Source organism: Cherax quadricarinatus, chromosome 37 (assembly GCF_038502225.1).
Source record: "Cherax quadricarinatus isolate ZL_2023a chromosome 37, ASM3850222v1, whole genome shotgun sequence".
Lineage (NCBI taxonomy): Eukaryota > Metazoa > Arthropoda > Malacostraca > Decapoda > Parastacidae > Cherax > Cherax quadricarinatus.
Window position 1 is genome coordinate 11386156 of NC_091328.1, and position 19784 is coordinate 11405939.

At 43.3% G+C, this 19784-nt stretch overlaps 1 protein-coding gene across 3 annotated transcripts in view; it reads right to left on the bottom strand.

The window, feature by feature from the left end:
* The window catches only part of stx (ubiquitin-like domain-containing protein stuxnet), a 420592-nt gene that overhangs the window by 17951 nt on the left and 382857 nt on the right, over positions 1-19784 (bottom strand). For all 3 annotated transcript variants that reach the window (XM_070091884.1, XM_070091885.1, XM_053796941.2), the window contains 3 exons: positions 7368-7424; positions 3141-4022; positions 2543-2864 (listed from right to left, as the gene is read on the bottom strand). In XM_070091884.1, coding sequence (XP_069947985.1) covers positions 2543-2864; positions 3141-4022; positions 7368-7424 — 1261 coding nt within the window. The remainder of the gene's footprint in view (positions 1-2542; positions 2865-3140; positions 4023-7367; positions 7425-19784) is intronic.

A 19784-nucleotide genomic window follows, 5' to 3' on the forward strand; every position in this document is an offset into this window, starting at 1 on the left:
ACCTAAATTATTGGGAACGCCTTCAAGGCTTGGACGTGTGCTCACTGGAGTGGAGAAGAGATACATGATAATCTATACCTGGAAAATACTCGAGGACCTGGTCCCAAATCTGCACACTGCCATAACAACATATTGGAGCGAGAGCTTTGAGAGGAAGTGCGAAATAAACCCAGTGAGGAGCAGGGATGTGGTGGGAACAATAAGGGAACACCGTATCAACATCCAGGGTCCCAGACTATTCAACATCTTACCAGAAGATATCAGAAACATGGCTGGAACAAGTGTAGAAGCTTCAAGAGGAAACTGGGTAAGTATCTTTACTAGGTGCCAGATTAACCAGGTTGTGATGGATATGTGGGACAGCAAGCCTCCAGCAGCAACAGCCTGGCTGACCAGGCATGCACCAGACGAGCCTGGCCCATGGCTGGGCTCCGAGAGTAATAAAACTCTCGAAACTTCAAAGGTATATCAAAGGTGTCTGGTAATATTCACACATTGATCTGGCTGACATTTATGTCTAGCCTCCTGGCTGCAATATTCCAATACCATGCTTCATTCCTGTACAAAACTTCATAATCATTATTCCTTGATTACCATTTTTTTTATATTCATTGGCAAACTTCATTTTTTCTTAAGCCTCTTACTTTTTGCATCTATTCTGTGATTCATCTCAAGTTTTCCAGCTGTATAGTCCTTGTGGCTTAGCGCTTCTTTTTGATTATAATAATAATAATCAAGTTTTCCAATGTTTTAACCATAAGCTACTGAGCTACGAATTTTATAAATCTTGTCCAATTTAGGTAAACTTTATTTTTAGCAAAATGATCTTTCTCATGAACATAAATCAAAGCAGAAACACACAAATTACCATATTTTATATAAAGCTTGTTCTGTAAAGTACATTTAAAAGGCAAAATTGAGCAAAATCTTCCTAGATTCATTTTCTAATATAACCACTCTCATACATCTAAATATGTTCACTTCATGCTCCCCCTTCCCGATCTTCTATTTCTTATTCCCATCACCTTACAGTTTTCTGTGTTCCTCTCAATCTTCTACATACACTTCCACTCTTCTCTTCTGAATCTCCCACAAGCATTGCTATTAGTAAAGAGCAACTGTGACAACTCCCACTTTATACTTGATTCATTTTAAGATTGCTCCTCTCCCTAACATACTAGCAGTCATTTTATTTACATCAATAAATATATTGGTGAATCACATATCCCTGGTCAACCTTTAGTGGAAAATATTTGTCTCTCATACATTAGCCTGAGCCTCCCTGAAAAAGGGTGCACTGATGCTGGTGAAGGGCTCCTGCTCCAAAGAATTGAAGCTTTTACATCCTTGGATCAAATATGATTACCTGCCATTCACCATGTATTGCATGATTGCTAGACCTTTAGCCCTTCCTCATGAATACAATTAGCTTGAGTCTCATTCTTCTCAGTAAATCTTTACAGTTTTTAACAACTTATGAGTTTCAAACAGACAAATGCATGCCACACTGCTTCCCTGTATAACAAAACATCTGATTTTTGTAAATCTGTAAATGCTCCACTTGCTTCCCAGGCTTTCTCATCTTGTTTAGCTGTCACTTACCTCCAGCTTATTCTTTTATTTGTTCTATGACATTTTTAAATCTATCCTTGACCTCTCTTTCCTCTCCATATACTCTGCCATGTATCAATTTTTACATGGCCAAAACTTTCATATGTTAACATTCAACTTTACCACATCATTCCTCTTCCCTTCACACCATACCTCTGACACCCCTCAGCACTATTTCACTCGAGGCAACTTTTCTTCCAGCAGTTTCTCGTATATCTCGCCATCCTTAATTTCATTCACATTCACTTCTTTTTTACCCAGTGAAACCTTGTATGCCACCTTTCTTTCTCTTTCTCCTATTTTGGTAACCACTAAATAATAGTCAGACATACAGTGTTAGCTGATTTTCTAAAAGCCCTGATACTGCTTAATTCCTAAAAGTTTAGTGCTTTCAATGAATATAATCTAAAAAAAAAAAAAATTACTGTACATGTATCGAGAAGTCTACAAGTCGCCCTTTTATAAACTAATACAGTTGAACAAACTGCTCTCATTGCACAGTTTATCAGCCTTCTGAGATAAGGTGACCCAAAAATAAAGAGGAAATGAATTCACCATTAGTCATTTGATCGTTTCTTGCCAGAAGCATGCAGACATCACAGTTCAGATAGCTCTCCAAACTGCAACATCCCCACTCCTCCTTCAGAATGCAGACACTCTAGTTCTCACCTCCAGGACTCAAGTCCAGCTAAACAGTTTCCCTAAACCCCTTCATAAATGTCATCTCACTTACCTCAACATGCAAGTCAAGACAAAAAAAACCCACTGAACTCCATATACTCCAATCTAATGCACTCACACAAGCCTGTTTGAATACTACTTACATACCCTTTTATGCCTCTTTCAAAACCATAATTCAAAAATTTCCTGCAACAGGAAAAATTATGTATTTTAACCAAAATTATATCAAATTATGCCTTAAAGATATTACCTGAGAAAGTGCCTGAGTACACCCCTTTGCCATGGTGATGCATACTCTCAATTATGGCTCCCTGCTTCTTAATGCCACCAGTGCTACTACTGCTGTTGCTACTAGTTGCACTGCTGCTGCTGCTGTTGCTGCTGCTGCCACTGCTGCTGGTATTACTACTACTGTTGCTGCTGCTACTGCTACTGCTGCTGCACCCACTGCCACTGCTGTTGCTGCCACTACTAATGCTGCTGCTGCTGTTACTAGTGCTACTATTACTACTGCTGTTGCCACCCATTGAACCCAGAGATGTTGCTGCCACCTCATGGGGGGTCAGGGTATCCTGTAGAACAAATTTTCATTAGTAAAATGCACATATTTTATGGAGCACAGTACTGTACTTTTTGTAATCAATATTATCAAGACAAATCTGTATTACAGATAGGTAAATACATCTGGCAATAAAGAGAGAGGACTGAGTACTCAGTATTACTTGTACTGAGCAAACCACACAGATTTAGCAAATCACATACAAATACAAAAATTTTGGAATCAGAAATTTTATTCCTGAAATTTGTGGGATTATTTTGGATGAAAAAATAAAGAGCATTTTTCTTACCTCCTTCTGCTCTGGTTTTGATGTCAGGACTTCCGAGGACAACTGCTTTAGTGTCTGAGTTAAGTTACGGGAAGCCTCAGCCAGTGCCTTGGTATCTAAAGAGGCTCTAGGGTCAGTTTCCTCACCCCTGTGTGGACACCCTCTGACAGGAAGGTCACCATCCATTCCAAGACCAGACGGCGAACTGGAGTTTGATCCGCTCGAAGTTGAGGTGGGACTGTTGGGGGTGGAAGGAGAGCCTGGTATTTGCCGGTGATGATGATGGTGAAGGTGGTGGTGATGGTGGTGGTGTGGAGGGGTGGCTAAGTATGGTGGTGGAGGGGATGATGGAGATCCACAGCCCATACTATGATGATGATAATGATGATGGTGTAAAAGATTATGTTGGTGATGTAAGGTTGCTGATGCAGAGGAGGTAGGGGAAGAAGAGGAGGAAGAGGAGGAAGAAGATGGAGAAGAAGGGGAATTAGACATAGTAGATGTATTGGAGGCTGCAGAATTAGAGGACGTAGACTGACTAGGGTTAATTGTCACGGAAGTTGGGATTGAGGATTGGCTGGACATATGAGACGTGTGCACAGGAGAATAACCCGAGCAGGTAGCATGAGGGGTATATGGTGGCGTTAGAGGATGAGAATGTGTGGATGTACGAGCAGCCCCTCCATGGTCAAGGCTGTGAGTGTGTGTGTGAGCATGCGTGTGTGTGTGAGTATGGGTGTGCGCATGAGTGTGAGAGTGGGTATGACTGTGTGTGGGTTGGAGACGGGTCTTCCTTGAGCCGCCAGGTGATACAGTGGACAGCTGGAGTTGAATGAGCATCATGTGATCCCCAAGTCGCATAGTTAGGTTGAGTGGGGCCTTGCCTGTCAAGAAGTCATTCACCTGAAAAACAAATAAACACTAAAAATATTCATTTGGAAACATTATTACCATGCTCTTTAATTAGTTCTAAAGTGCTTATAAGTAGGTCAAAACATGCAAGAAAAAATTATGAAAAAACAGGCTGATCTGCGTGCTGTATTTTGTGACTATAAATTTCAAAAAATATTTATAAGAGATTGTGAAACATTACTAAACATGTTTCCTGTATGGGTATGCTTAGCTTTAAATATATTTTCATGAGGTTATTTTTTATGTGGAGATAAGTTACAGCTCCAGAGGCTTGTGGGTACATCAGTGGCATGTTGCTTGCTAGGATTGGTGCTCTGTGTTTGTTGCTCTTCATGAAGTTCAGGTGTTTGGGAATGTCACAACAGTTATGGATTTATCAACTTTTTACATAAACTGGATGAGGCGTTAAACATTCTGTCTTCTGGCAGATCACTTAGTATCCTTGTCCTTGGGAATTCATCCTTGTGAATGTAGTGCCTCACTTTTTTATACTCTGTGGCAGTTCAAGGGTCACAGAGTTTGAGCAAAATTTGTGTTGATGGGTTGGGGTGGGTTATTTCTGTCGGGAAAATATAACTTATTCATACAGTACTGGAGCTGCTTGATCTTAATGGCATCAATTTCACGTTATACATGGAGGCAGTGGTGGTGCCCCAAATAAAAATACAGTAATAATAATAATGCTGCTTCAGAAGTTTCCTAGAGACCTCTTCCAACCAGACAGCCATCCCTAAGACCCCCTAGTACAGAAATTCTGGTATCACTCCTACATGGAGGTCCTCCATTCTGGTTAATTTTATCAAACAGGTATTTTAGACAAAGGGCTTTGTTTGGAATCTTTGAATTTTCAACATTTTGGATGTTGTCAATGACAGGGGTGCACAAATACTCGAGAATTGGGCATATTGTCATCTTATAGGGATGTTTTTGATGTGGGTTGGAGCCTGTCTGAAACTGTTTGGTTGGAGGAGATAAACCTTGTGCTAGATTTACTTTGTTTCTGAAGGGCATTCAGTCTGTCGATTGCATAACCTAAGATCTTGCTGGAACTTTTGATGGCAATAGGAGTCTCTTATCATGATTCCTCCATTGTTTTCATTTGTCACTGGGTGACATTCTATTGTGCTACTTTGTACTTTTTTGGGGGTTGGTGATAATTTTTAATTTCTTTTCCCAAGTAGCTGGTCTATTCAGTTCCTCATTCATCCTCTCAGTCACTTTTTTCAGGTTTGCTGTTACCTGCTGGGGTGAAGGCCACCACATAGTATATTACATTATCAGTAAATTGTGTTACGACTGTGCCCTGAGACCCCTGTTGGGAAAGCATCATTTTCAGAGATGTTAAACACGACAGGGCTCAGCCAGGAGCCCTCAGACACTCCAGCTATAGGTATGAATGCTTCAGCTGTTTGCTTCTGTTCAAGAAATTGTACATCACTCAAAAATGACCAATTGTGGTTGGGTAGGTCAGCCACAGACTATCCAGTGCCATGATTCAGTATGCTGTTGACCCCATCATAGATGATGCTGGTTGTATGCTGGGTTGCTCTCTGATCTCTAAAATTAAACTGTTGGAATTCCATGCAAATATTTTTCCAGTGATTTCTAAGAGATTGGTCCGTAGTTCCTGGATTTGTGCTAGTCTTTGTTGGGCTTGGCAATGACTTATCATTTTTGCTATTTTGAATATCTCTGGGAAGTAGTTTGAAGTCAGTATTGCAGTACAAATGTTAAGCAGCTATTCTGTGGTTGATAAGGAGACGTTGTTTTTGCCTGTGACCAGTGTCATTTGCTGAAGGATGATTGGTCTGGGTGAGGATGTGAAGGGAGGTATTCTACAAGGTTTGCCATATACATTGTAGCTAATTATACAATTATTATAATCATGGGGAAGTGCTAAACCCATAGGATTATACAGCACATGTGGGGGGGGGACGGAAGATATTCAGGCTCAATTCAGGAAACTGGACAAAAGATCCAATTCCCTAGATAAAGAGCCCCTTACGAGCATCAAGGAACCTCCCTTGAGGGGCCATTGTAGCTAAAGGTTGGAAGTTTTCTACATTTTTATCTCTGTTATTAAACCTTCTACTGCTGTTATGAGAGATGATGTTCTCCTGCATAGCTTGCATGAGGTTCATTTGGTTTTCCTACTTCATCTTAAATTTTAATGCTACCTTTATTTCCATCACAAAATGATAATTTCTCTAATAATATTGGTACAATTAACGACATTATGTTGAGTAAGAGGACACGTGCAACTAACAAGATATTTTATTGCTGCAACGTTTCACTTTCCAGGAGCTTTATGAAACTCATGGAGAACATAATATTGCAGCAATAAAATGTCGAGGCAGGCGACACTGTTAAGCTGGAAAACGTACAGCGAACCTTCACAGCTCATATATACTTACTCTAACACTTGAAAACCCTAAACTCTATTCCTTGGAATGTAGGTGAGAAGGGTACATAATAATTTACACCTGGAAATTCTGGAGGGATTGGTCCCTAACACAAACACCAAATAGTGTTTGGGTTAGTGGTGGTGTTTTGCACCATCTGACCAAACAACAAATGGCGTTTGGTCAGTTGGTGCAAAATACCTCCACTAAAAAGCCAGGGTACGAAGAGTACACTAAGAGAGAAATCAATGAGTGTCAGAGGTCCCCGACTTTTCAATGCCCTCCCTCTATGCCTACAGGGAATTACCAATTAACTTCTGGTGGTCTTCAAGAGGGAACTGGACAAGTTCTTCAGATCAGTACCTGACCAGCCAGGCTGCAGTTCATACATTGGATTGAGTGCAGCCAGCAGTAACAGCCTGATTTATTAAGTCTTGATCCTCTAGGAGGCCTGGTCTGGAACCAGGCCCTGGAGGCAACTGACCCCTAGAAATGTCCTTCATATATCCTAGCCTTCAGGTTAGTTGCACATTTGTCCTTTTACCTGACATGATAATTTCTGTTGCATGAACTTGAAATGGTACATAAAAGGAAATGGAAGTACGGCAAACAATGATTTAATATTGTGATAATTTCACAATAATAATAGAGTTTTCAAGAGTGAAATTACTATCGAAAAACCTGGACCTTGGCTCCCTGTTTTCGTTAATAATGGTTTTATTATCGTGACGCCCTTAATTTTTTGGGAATTTAATCCCTTCATGGGGGGCTGCCTTGATGTTTATTATCATAGAGAAGCACTAAACCCATAGGGGTCATCCAGTGCCAGTTACATGAATCAAGAGCCTTTCACTATTAAAAACAAACTTTCCCTGAAAAGAGAGACATAATAAATTTAACAGGTAATATAGAGGTAATGCAAGCATCAACTTACCTGACCATCGTTGAGGGACTCCAGCGCTTGCATGACGCTCTGTTCTGGCCTCTGCGTCTGTAATGAAAGAGCAGTTGTCATTAGGTAAACATGCTGTAAAATATTAAAATTGGGCTGTACCCTGTGTGGTGTAATAACACCACTAAGGCTCTTTGACCAGTATAGTAATTTAATGCTCAACCACTTTCTACTTTACCTCTGGTATACCTCTGAAGAGGTCCCAGAGTTTCCCTTACTCCCACAGCCCGGCCCTGAGCCAGGCTTGTATGTTACAAATGGCTTCAAGAAGAAGTTAATAGCAGAACTAGCTTTGGCAAACACGGAGAACCTAGAAATTCAGAAATCCAGAGACATGGATGTGGGGAGGCATGTAAGATCTACCTGTCTTTAGGCTTATCAGGGTGGCTTATACAGTCACTACGTTTTACAACTACCCCACAAGTTGATTGACTGACCCCTGACTTGTCGGGGTCAGCATGTTAGATGGGATACAGTAAGAATAAATTTGTGAAAACAGTATTACTAGGGGTATGAATTTAAGTTCACGAACCTAAGGATCCCTGCCATTGTTCAAGTTTGTCATTCCAGGATCTAAAGACTGATAAAAAAAAGTTACTCTGTCTAAACGTAACAAGGTTGTCATTGCAGGATCTAAAGACCTGTAAGAATAGTCACCTCTCAGTCTAAACCTAACAAGGTAGCTTTCTTTTATTTCCCTTTTTAGGAAGGGAGCGTCGGAGATGTTGAGTGTTCAGTACTGTCTGAATAATTCAGTGTTGAAGGAAGCAGCAGATTTTCTTTGCATCATTAATCCGGAGGGTTAGTAACTCAGAATAACCCAATAAAGCTATGTCATCAGGCTGGCTTATTGGCAGAAGAAGGGTGACAGCTAGAGGGAAGCTGCAGGAGAGAGTAGCAGAGCGGCAGCAGGAGTAAGGCAGCTAGAAGGACGCAGCAGCAAGAGGAAGGAGGCCAGCAGTAGAACGGTGGTAGAACATTGTCATAGGCCCCGTCTGCTTTCCCCTTCTCTTCAGAGAAGTATGAGGGAAGGTACCTTGATACTGGTAAAATGCTCTTGATCCAGGGAATTGGGACTACCCTCCACTTTCTGGATCAGACCAGAGTGCCTCCCATTCCTCAGGTGCTGTATGACCCCTGCATGCTCAGCAACATCCCCCTTCCCCATCAATGGAATAATAATAACAGAGGTACAAGAGAAACCAAGGGTGTACAGGTGGGGGGGGCAATAGATGAAAGAGGCTAAGGAAGAGAGGCAATAGATAGCTAGAAAAGGGATAGATGAGAGTTCGGTAGTGACCTTCAACTTGCGTCCATGCAAGACACAGACAGCATGACAACAAACACATCTCGGTCGTTATTCTTGCAAGCCTTGCTAATGTTACACTCAGAATCGTTTGTCAATGCAGTATCTCAGCGAGGATAATGGCAGGACCCCGATAAGCCCTACTGGGACCAGTATTGAACTCTGCCACTTCATCCACCCCTCTCTGGACTGGCCTGAGAGAGAGAATGCTTGGGGATCACTTCTCCGTCAGAGCAACTTCACTCTATCTTCCCATATATCCATTAAATATATCAAATTGGGGAAAAAATGTAATGGTAAGCTCTAGTTCCTGCTCTCCCCTCGCATGTTACCTTGGAGACGGGCGTCCTTATCTCCCCTCGCTCCTAACAAACTCGTTCCCTCGCTGGCCAGAGGGGACCCTACCTCTACCACACTGGAAAGGGAGAAGCAGAAAAAAATAATCGCCAGGGACAGAGAGAGAGGAAACTAAAGCTGGCAAAACGAAGCGAGGGGTAGCAGCTCGTGCTGGCGATTATAGGAAAGCCAGAGACGCAGAGGATAAAGGATCAGAGAAGAGGAAACACGGGGTAAAACAAAAAAAAAAGAGTTGTATGAGAAGGAAAGTGTTAGGAAAGCTGATGTATGTGCGAGGAATGACAGTGCTTTTAAGAGAGGAACAGGAGAGGTGGGTACAAAAACAATACCATAGCCATCAACAGAAACAGCTGTAGAAACCAAATAAATGGGAGTAAAATCAATAGCCCGACAGTAGCAGTAGAAGCACCAGCAGGGAAAACACCACCAGCAGAAGTACCAGTGCCACTACCACCACTGTTACCACCACCAGAAGAACCAGCAGCAGCACTGCCACTGCAGCTATTAGAAGGATCAGCAACATCATCACCTGAAGATAGTTTCATGAGTCAACGCCCTCTACCCGGTCCGAGACCAGGCCTCCCAAATAACATTACAACTACAATAATAAGCACCAGGAACGCCCCACCACCAGCATCACCACAGTCAGAACTAGCAACAGCACTGAACACCACAATCGGGAGAGCCACCATTATCAACAGCATAGAACTAGTAACAGCAGCACCACCACCATCAGCAGCGCCGTCGCCATCAGCTACAGGAGTGGACGGTATCCAAAACATGTTATGCTGCCTTTCCCTCCCCTGCATCTTGCTTTTTTTTATCCTCTGTAGCAAAACAAAGGCGAAGGTTCCCCTGACGCTAATCTATCACCCCTGCCGCCGCCGCCACCAGAGGGAGACACAGCCCTCCTCCATTCTGCTGCTGCTGATCCAACTCTTGCTGCTGCTGCTGATCCAGCTCCCCGCTCTTGCTGCTACTGTTCCAGCTCTTCCTGCTGCTGCTGAACTGACTCTTGCTACTGTTGATGATGTTACTGTGGCTACTGCTTTTGTTGATGCTGCTGCTGTTCCTATTGCTGTTGTTAGCACCTCAATCTTGCAGGGGTGCGATGGGAGGAAATAATGTCTGACTGATGAAAGTGGGAAGTAGGGAGGAGGGGAAAACGGGAAGAGATGAAATGATAACAAGAGAGAGGAAGCAAAGTCATAAGTGAATAAATGAAGGAGTAGTGACGAGCAGAAGGAAGAAAGGTGAGTGTGCGAGGAGATAGGTAAAAGGAAGATATAAGTGAGAGAGAGAGAGAAGGGAGATAGGTGAGGAGAAGATGGAAATAGGTGAAAGGAAGGGGGAAGATAGGTGAACGGAAAGAGATAAAGGAGAGATATGCCAAGAGAGAAATGTATGGGAAGGGAAGGATGGTTAAGTAAGGGGAAAGGATGGTCGAATGAGGGGGAAGGATGGATGAGCGAGGGTAAAGGGAACTTTAGTATGTGGATACAATTTTGATCGGTCTCTCTCTCTCTCTCTCTCTCTCTCTCTCTCTCTCTCTCTCTCTCCATAAAAGTTGGAGAAAACTAAGAACCAAGAAATACAGATAAAAACTTAACACACAGATAAAAACTTAACACACAGATGAGTTATAATGACGTTAAAACAACAGTATTCATTCCTTTAGTCTCATTTTGACTCAAAACTTGAATGAGGTAGACGATTTACAGGAGCCTCCCTCAACTCACAGCTTCAGGATAAAGTACGACAGAACCTGAGAGGTCAGTCAAGCCAACCCACAAGACGGGGTTAGCAGCAATGAGTATATACCAGAGATTAGGGTTAGCAGTGAGTACATACCAAACTAAGGTTAGCAGCTGTGAGTACATACTAGACTAGGGTTAGCGGCGAGTACATACTAGACTAGGGTTAGCAGCGGCGAGTACAAACTAGACTAGGGTTAGCAGCAATGAGTACACACCAGAGAATCATCTACAAAGATCCTCATGAAATAAAAGGAAAGGTGCCCAGTGGACCAAAGTTGCCAACTAAGAAAGAGGTATAGAAATGATACAAGATTCTTTTTTTTTTTTTTTGCAAACGGTATAGATAGAAAAGATACCCCAATGAACCAAGGCCTCAAATTAAGAAAGTTTTTCCCTGACAATGGTATAGGCAACAGAGAGTTAGAGGCTTGATCATGAACCGGGGAGCGGGGACGTTGACCCCCGGAACACACGTTTACCCTGAGATAACATTAAAAGTCTCAGTATTACCCACATTTCTAGGCACTGCTTCTTCCAAGCATGCAGAGTGGTAGAATTTTGATTTGAACCTCGTTTAAAAAGTTCTAATTACCCACCCTAACAGTTGTTTGGGTTTCAAAACACTTGTCTCATTGTGCTCTCTAAACGGCAGGTCAGCTGGCATTATTGCACCCACTGGAAATTTTCAAACAAAACAAATGCAACAGACACATCGGCAACTCCGCACCAGTATTGACAAACAGGGAACTTCTGCACCAAATGAACACTGAAAGACTTGTACCTGCAAGCAAGTAATCGCAAACACACAGGAGCCTCACCTTATCTACTCTCTCTCTCTGTCTCACCCCTCCCCACCCCCACCTTCCTCTTATCACCAACTTTCCTCTCCCTCACTGACCAATTTTGTCTGTATCACTCTTCCCCTCTCCAACCACCCTATCTCCCCTCACTACCCCAATGCCTCCTCTCTTCCCTCAAGTTCCTCCCTTACTCCTGCGGGATATGATCTCCCTTCATCCTCTACCACCCCCTACACCCCATCTTTCTACCATTACCCTATTCTGCAACCGCCACCTCCACTTCAACCACCTTTCTCTTCTACTGCCTGCCCCTTTCTACAACTACTTTCCTATCTTTAACTTTGACTACTTTCCCTCCTTCCGAGTATACTTGGGCGTACTACCCACATTCAACAAGTTCCAGGGATGGAGGTGACGAGTATTGAAAGCCAACTTAGTTCTCAACTTTGCTGCGCCATTGTGCATCCTCCTCCTCCCTTCCTTCCGATTTCCCCTTCCTCCTTCAATAAGGCCCTTCAGTTAGTCATTTCAACGTAGTGACTGGTCTCCAGCACCAGCTGCAACAACCAGTTGGATCAGCAGTGTTCAAAAATGTCTACGTGTCAAGGATCCCAATGGAAATAAGTCACTGACTTTTTGGGGGGTTATGTCATTTTCTGGTTATGTTACTATGTATGATAATTTTTGTAACTATTTATGTGTACATGTACCTAAATAAACTTACGTGGGATTTTGTGCAGCGAGCACCAACTGTCTGACTGATCAGGTCATGAACCAGAAGACCTGATCTTATACTCGGCTTACACAACAGGAAGCAATAAGATGTACCTAGGGTTTATTACAGGTATTACGTTTGATATACCTTTGAGTTTCGAGAGTTTTCCTGCTTCCGCAGCCCGGCCCCTAAGCCAGGCTTGTCTGTTTATTTTTTTTAATTATCTGGCTAGGTTTTTTATTAATAGTCAATTTATTTCGTTTTTAGGTACTGGTGTCCACGAGGCACTGCACTACTGCCTACACCTACTAACACACGATTACTTCCGCTCGTAAACATAGCAAAATGTCCGTGATGAACCACCCCCCACCCCCACATCCCTGCTCCCCCTTTCCACACTAAAACCCTTCCACCCGCACCCTATCTCCCCCGCCCCACCCACACACTATCCGGCCCTCCTCTTCCCTCTCAATCTCCCCCTACCCCCTGTCTATCTCCCCCCTTCCCTATCTCCATCCAACCCTCCCCCATATCCCTTCCCTCTCTCCCTGCAACGGGTTGTATGGGCACCTTTAATTCGTTCTCCATAGTTGCAGCTCTTCCTCGCTAGGCTTATTCTCTTCCATCCTTCCCAACGCCGACTCTCTCTCCATGCCTCGTGGATGTTACCGAGAGCATTCGACTCTCAAGCGCAAGGTTTCTGGTTCGACTTTCTGGCATAGAGCAACATATGAGCAAGTTTCCTTACACTCCTGCTGCCCCTGCCCACCTAGCAGTAAAAAATAAGTGCCTGTGCGTTAGCCAACTGTTGTGGGTCTCATCTAGTCTTATGTGTAAGTAACTCCAGTACCTGCTGCAAGTATTCACGTGTTGGGTATATGTGGAGTATACCTGGAGAGGGTTTCGGGTGTCAACGCCCCCGCGGCCCGGTCTGTGACCAAGCCTCGCGGTGGATCACGACTTGATTCAAGGACACCCATGGAAGTAATCACTTTGACTTACTTTTTGAGGGTTACCCTATGTAATTTACACATATACTGTTATGTATGATAATTTATGTAACTGTATTTATGTGTACCTTTATAACCTTACTATTTGATTATAGTTTCCACTTTATTTCTTCTTTTATTCTCTTCTTTTTCTTTCTTTCCCACTTCTCTGTAATCCTTTGTTTTCCCACAGTCTGATCTTACATATTATTGTATAAGCCCCGCTCTTCAGTCGCTACTTAATGCAAGGAAGTTATCCTGCGGGACTTACAACCCCTGACCTTGTAGTCATCAACCCACACAAACAGCACAGGACACAGCACAAGTTTCTAATGCTGGCAAATATAGAGATAACTAGCTGGACAGTTACGTAAAGTCAGTGCCGGATCAGCCGGGCTGTGGTTCGTACGTTGGACTACGTGCGGCCAGCAGTAATAGCCTAGTTGATCAGGCCCTAATCCACATGAGACTTCAAGAGTATCATCACTGGCTCAGCATCTCTTGTCTTGCAAGTTCTAGTTATACAGCCTATCATTTTCCATGAGGTAACAGTAGCATCATTTTTGTGATCCTTGAATGTGACATCTTTCGACATTATTACTCCTAAGTCTCGCACATGGTACTTTCGCTATACTGAATATGAGTTTATTCTGTACTTCGTTAGTCTTTACTTCCTCCAGTCTTCCATATTGAAGCAATTGTAACTTGTCCTCATTAAACATCATAGTGTTGTCGGAGGCTCACCGGAACACTTGATTTATATACCCTTGAAGATTCGTTGTCTTCAACTGATGCCAGTCATCAACAAAGGAAGTTATGGTGCTATGATTTATGTCCTTGTCAATGTTGGATGTGAGAATGAGTACTATGTATTGAACAGAGCTCTCTCTCTCTCTCTCTTTAAAATTGTCCCATTCCCTTTCTCATTGTAACATTTTCAATCTTCTACTACACCACTTTCTTCTTACCCCACCCTCTCTTCCCTCTCTCTCTTTCCTTCTCATCCCCCTTCGTTCAGACTTCTTTCCTCTCACTCCAGGGGGTTCAGGTTTCCCCTCCTTTATTTGATCGCTGAGGAGACTGAGTTCTGAAAGAGGCTTGATGATGCCTTCCCCCATCCCCCTACTCTCTCTCTCTCTCTCTCTCTCTCTCTCTTCTGTCCTCCTCCCTACCCTATCACTTCAATCCCTCCTCTTCTCCGTTTCCTTCTTCTATCCCTCTCCCTCTCCCCTTTCTCCTCTTCCTGTCGTAACTATCTAGTCTAGACAGAAGTAGAGGCTGTCTTCAATAGGGAACTTTATAAGCTCAAGTCAATCCTGATCAGCCGAGCTGTGGGTGCCTATGTTGCTCTGCGTACCGTTAAAAACTGAATAAGTTTTCAGGCCACCAACCAGAAGGCCTTGTCTGGGGCCGGGGGCTTGTGGGGCGGTGACCCCCGAAATCATCTTCAGCAAAAAATCACAGCCTTACAAAAAACTTCAAGAGTTCAGAAATATTTCGCTCTGGAGAGAACAAGTGACTTGAAGACTATCATCAGTGACTTGGCATCTCTTGTTTTGAAGGTTCTAGTTATCCAGCCTATCATTTTCCTTGCGATAGCAATAGAAACATTGTTGTGATCTTAGAATGTGAGATTTTTTGACATCACTTCGTTCACTCCGTTTCAGTGTTTATTTTCTATATTCTTCCATAAAAGCAACTGAAACTCGTCCTCGATAAGCATAACGGTGCCTGAGGTCCACTGGAAGACTTGATTTATATCCGCTTGAAGATTCACTGTATCTTCGACGGACGTCACTCTCATAGAGATTCTGGTGTCAACAGCAAAGGATGTCATCGTGCTATGGTTTATTTCCGTTTCTATGTCGGATATAAGAATGAGAAAAGTGGGGCGAGTACCGTGCCTTGAGGAACAGAACATAGAGTTTTCTCAAGGTTGGAATAAAAGTGCATATTTACTGCCCCCTTAAACCAGGCGAGACTGCCGAGCTAAAAATGAAACAGTACTTTCACTGCCCGTATACATACAGTGAAACATTTAAACTACTGAGAATGCTTCGAGTCTCTTCCACTGTACTTCTTGGGACGTAGGCGAGAAAGCTGCATCATAGTTTACACCAGGAAAACCCAGGAAGAAATTATCTCAAGATTGCACACATAAATACTCAGTGTAAAAACAAGACACTTGGCAGACAGTGCAAAGTATCACCAGCAAAAATCAAGGGTACGACGTGTACACTAAAAGAGAACTTAATGAGTGTCAGAGGTCCCCGACTCTTCAACGCCATCCCTTTGTGCATGAGGGGGAATTAATAGCAAAGCTTTGGCTGTCTTCACGAGGGAACTTAATGAGCTCCTCAAATCAGTTCCTGACCAGCCAGGCTGTGGTTTATACATTGGACTACGTGCCACCAGCAGTACCAGCCTGCTTGATCAGGCCTTGATCCACCGGAAGGCTTGGTCTGTGACTGGGCCAAGGACGCTGACCCCCGGAAGTTTCCTTCAGGAATCCTTACACACACACACGCCCACCCACACACACACACACACACACACACACACACACACACACACACACACACACACACACACACACACACACACACACACACACACACACACACACACACACACACACAGGCAGGATCCATACATAGCTTTAACAAGAGGTATGATAAAGCTCATGGAGAAGGGAGAGAGTGGGCCTAGTAACGACCAGTGAAGAGGCGGGGCCAGCAGCTATGAACTGACCCTTGCAACCACAATTAGGCGAGTACAATAGGTGAGTGTACACACACAGGCCAGGATCTGTGACTCGACCCCTGATACCACAACTAGGTGAGTACACAAACACACGTACAAAATCCAGAGCAAAAACCACATACGGAACATACATTGATGACAATAAGTAAATGAGTGAAATATAAATCTGTATTCAGTAAACCACTCATCAGTCTACAGATCGAAAACTCGCACGAGTTTTTCACGAATATTTCTCAAAACACTACCAACATATCTACAATTTTCCGATGTAGCCCACCATGACTGTGGACCTCGGACAACGATATTATGTTCAGTGTGAACAAGTTTCAAATGTTCCACTATGGAAGAATGGAGGAAGCAAACTAACAGAGTACAGAACAAAAATTATTCAGCAGAGCGAAAGTACGATGTGTGAGACTTAGGAGTAATGATGTCAGAAGATCTAACATTAGGGAATCACAACAACGTTGATATTGCTACTGCAAGGAAAATGACTAAGCTGGATAACTAGAACTTTCAAGACGAGAGACAGAGCCAATGGTGAGGCTCTTCAAGTCGCTTGTGCTATACTTGTGCTATACCTCAAGGCAGGCCAGACTGCTAAGCTAGAAAACGTACAGAGAAATTTCACTGCGCTTACATATTCAAGCATCTGAACTAATTGGAATGCTGGAAGGCCCTTTAACTATATTCCTTGGAACGTAAGCGAGAAAGGTTACCTAGAGGTTACCTGGAGGTTATTCCGGGGATCAACGCCCCTGCGGCCCGGTCCATGACCAGGCCTCCCGATGGATCAGGGCCTGATCAACTAGGCTGTTACTGCTGACTGCACGCAGTCCAACGTACGAGCCACAGCCCGGCTGATCCGGCACTGACTTTAGGTATCTGTCCAGCTCTCTCTTGAAGGCAGCCAGGGGTTTATTGGCAATTCCCCTAATGCTTGATGGGAGGCTGTTGAACAGTTTTGGGCCCCGGACACTTATGGTGTTTTCCCTTAGTGTACCAATGGCGCCCCTACTTTTTATTGGGGGCATTTTGCATCGCCTGCCCAGTCTTTTACTTTCGTAGGGAGTGATTTCTGTGTGCAGATTTGGGACCATTCCTTCCAAGATTTTCCAAGTGTAGATTATGATATATCTCTCCCTCCTGCGTTCCAACGAGTACAAGTCAAGTGCTTCCAAGCGTTCCCAGTAGTTAAGGTGCTTGACAGAACTTATATGTGCAGTAAAGGATCTCTGTACACTCTCTAGATCTGCGATTTCACCTGCTTTGAATGGAGATGTTAATGTACAGCAGTATTCCAGCCTAGAGAGAACAAGTGATTTGAAAAGGATCATCATGGGCTTGGCATCTCTCGTTTTGAAAGTTCTCATTATCCATCCTATCATTTTCTTTGCACGTGCGATCGTGGCACTGTTGTGATCCTTGAAAGTGAGATCCTCAGACATTACTACTCCCAGGTCCTTACATTATTTTTCTGCTCTATTGTATGGCCGGAGTCAGTAGTATACTCTGTTCTAGTTATTATCTCCTCCAGTTTTCCATAACGGAGTAGTTGGAATTTGTCCTCATTGAACATCATATTGTTTACCGTTGCCCACTGAAAAACTTTGTTTATATCTTCTTGGAGGTTAACCGCGTCCTCAGCAGATGACAGCCTCATGCAGATCCTAGTATCATCCGCAAAGGATGATACGGTGCTGTGGTGTATATCTCTGTTTATGTCTGATATGAGGATAAGGAATAAGATGGGGGCGAGTACTGTGCCTTGTGGAACAGAGCTCTTCACTATGGCAGCCTCCGATTTAACTCTGTTGACCACTACTCTTTGTGTTCGATTTGTTAGGAAGTTGAAGATCCATCTCCCCACTTTCCCAGTTATTCCTTTAGCACGTATTTTATGGGCTATTACGCCATGATCGCATTTGTCAAATGCTTTTGCAAAGTCTGTGTATATTACATCTGCATTCTGATTTTCTTCCAGTGCATACAAGGCCATGTCATAGTGATCCAGTAGTTGTGAGAGGCAGGAGCGACCTGCCCTGAACCCATGTTGCCCTGGATTGTGCAGATTTTGGGAATCCAGGTGATTTGCAATCCTGCTTCTTAGCACTCAAAGATTTTTATGATGTGGGACGTCAGAGCTATTGGTCTATAGTTCTTAGCTAATGCTTTGCTGCCACCTTTATGGAGTGGGGCTATATCCGTTGTTTTAAGTGACTGGAATTTCACCCATGTCCAAGCTCCTCCTCCATAGTGTACTTAGGGCACGCGAGAGGGGTTTCTTGCAGTTCTTAATGAAAACAGAGTTCCACGAGTCTGGGCCCGGGGCTGAGTGCATAGGCATGTTGTCAATGGCTTTTTCGAAATCTATCGGAGTTAGGGTATGTCGGAAATCTGGCATACATTTATGGAGTTTTGAGGCTCATTCATGAAGAAATCATTTGGGTCGTCGATCCTCAGACCGATTAGTGGTTCACTAAACACAGAGTCGTACTGGGATTTCAATATTCACTCATTTCCTTGTTGTCATCTGTGTAAGTCCCATCCTGTCTGAGTAAGGGCCCGATACTAGATGTGGTATTTGCCTTGTTTTTGGCATATGAAAAGAAGTATTTTGAATTTCTTTCAATTTCACTAATAGCTTTAAGCTCCTCCTGCCTCTCCTGGTTCCTGTAAGAGTCATTTAGCTTAAGTTCGATAGTTTCCACTTCCCTGGTCAGCGCCTCCTTTCGTGTATCAGATATTCTAGCACTCCTGAGGAACTCAGTGACTCTTCGTCGTCTTCTGTAGAGGGAGCGTCTTTTTCTCTCCAGTTTACTCCTGCTCTTCTTCTTTCTTAGGGGAATATGCCTAGAACATGCTTCGGCTACCAGGAAGTTGATCCTTTCAAGGCACTGGTTTGGATCTATGTCATTTAAGACATCTTCCCAACATGTTTCGTTTAGGACATGGTTTACCTGGTCCCAGTTGATGTTCTTGTTGTTGAAATTGTATTTTGTGAAGACACCTTCACAGGTACATGCATTCTGCTGTTCAGGACCCCTATGCATGTACGTCTGGACTTCGATTAGATTGTGATCGGAATTAGTTGTTTTTTGATATTCTTATGTCTCTTATCAGGTCCTCATTATTTGTGAAGATAAGGTCAAGTGTGTTTTCTAGTCTTGTTGGCTCCACTATCTGCTGGCTTAAGGTGTGTTTTTCGCAAAGACTTAGTAGCTCATGTGTGTGTGACCTTTCATCTGCGCTACCTCCGGGGATTGTTTCAGCTATAACATTATTTGCTACATTCTTCCATTTTGTATGCCTTAGGTTGAAATCACCAAGCAGTAAGATGTTTGGGGATGGAGCTGGAAGGTTTTCCAAACAGTAATCGATTTTCAGTAGCTGTTCCTTGAACTGTTGTGAGGTTGCATCTGGTGGCTTGTATACAACCACAATGACTAGGTTTTGGTTCTCGATCTTTATTGATAGAACTTCAACTACCTCATTTGTGGTGTTCAGCAACTCCGTGCAGATAAGGGACTCTTTGACGTACAGGCCAACCCCCCCTTGTTGCCTGTTTTTTCTGTCGCATCTAAAAAGGTTGTAACCACTTATCCATATTTCACTGTCAAAGTGATCTTTTGTGTGAGTCTCTGTGAAGGCTGCAAACATTGCATTAGACTCCACTAGAAGTCCACTGATAAAAGGTATTTTGTTGTTGGTG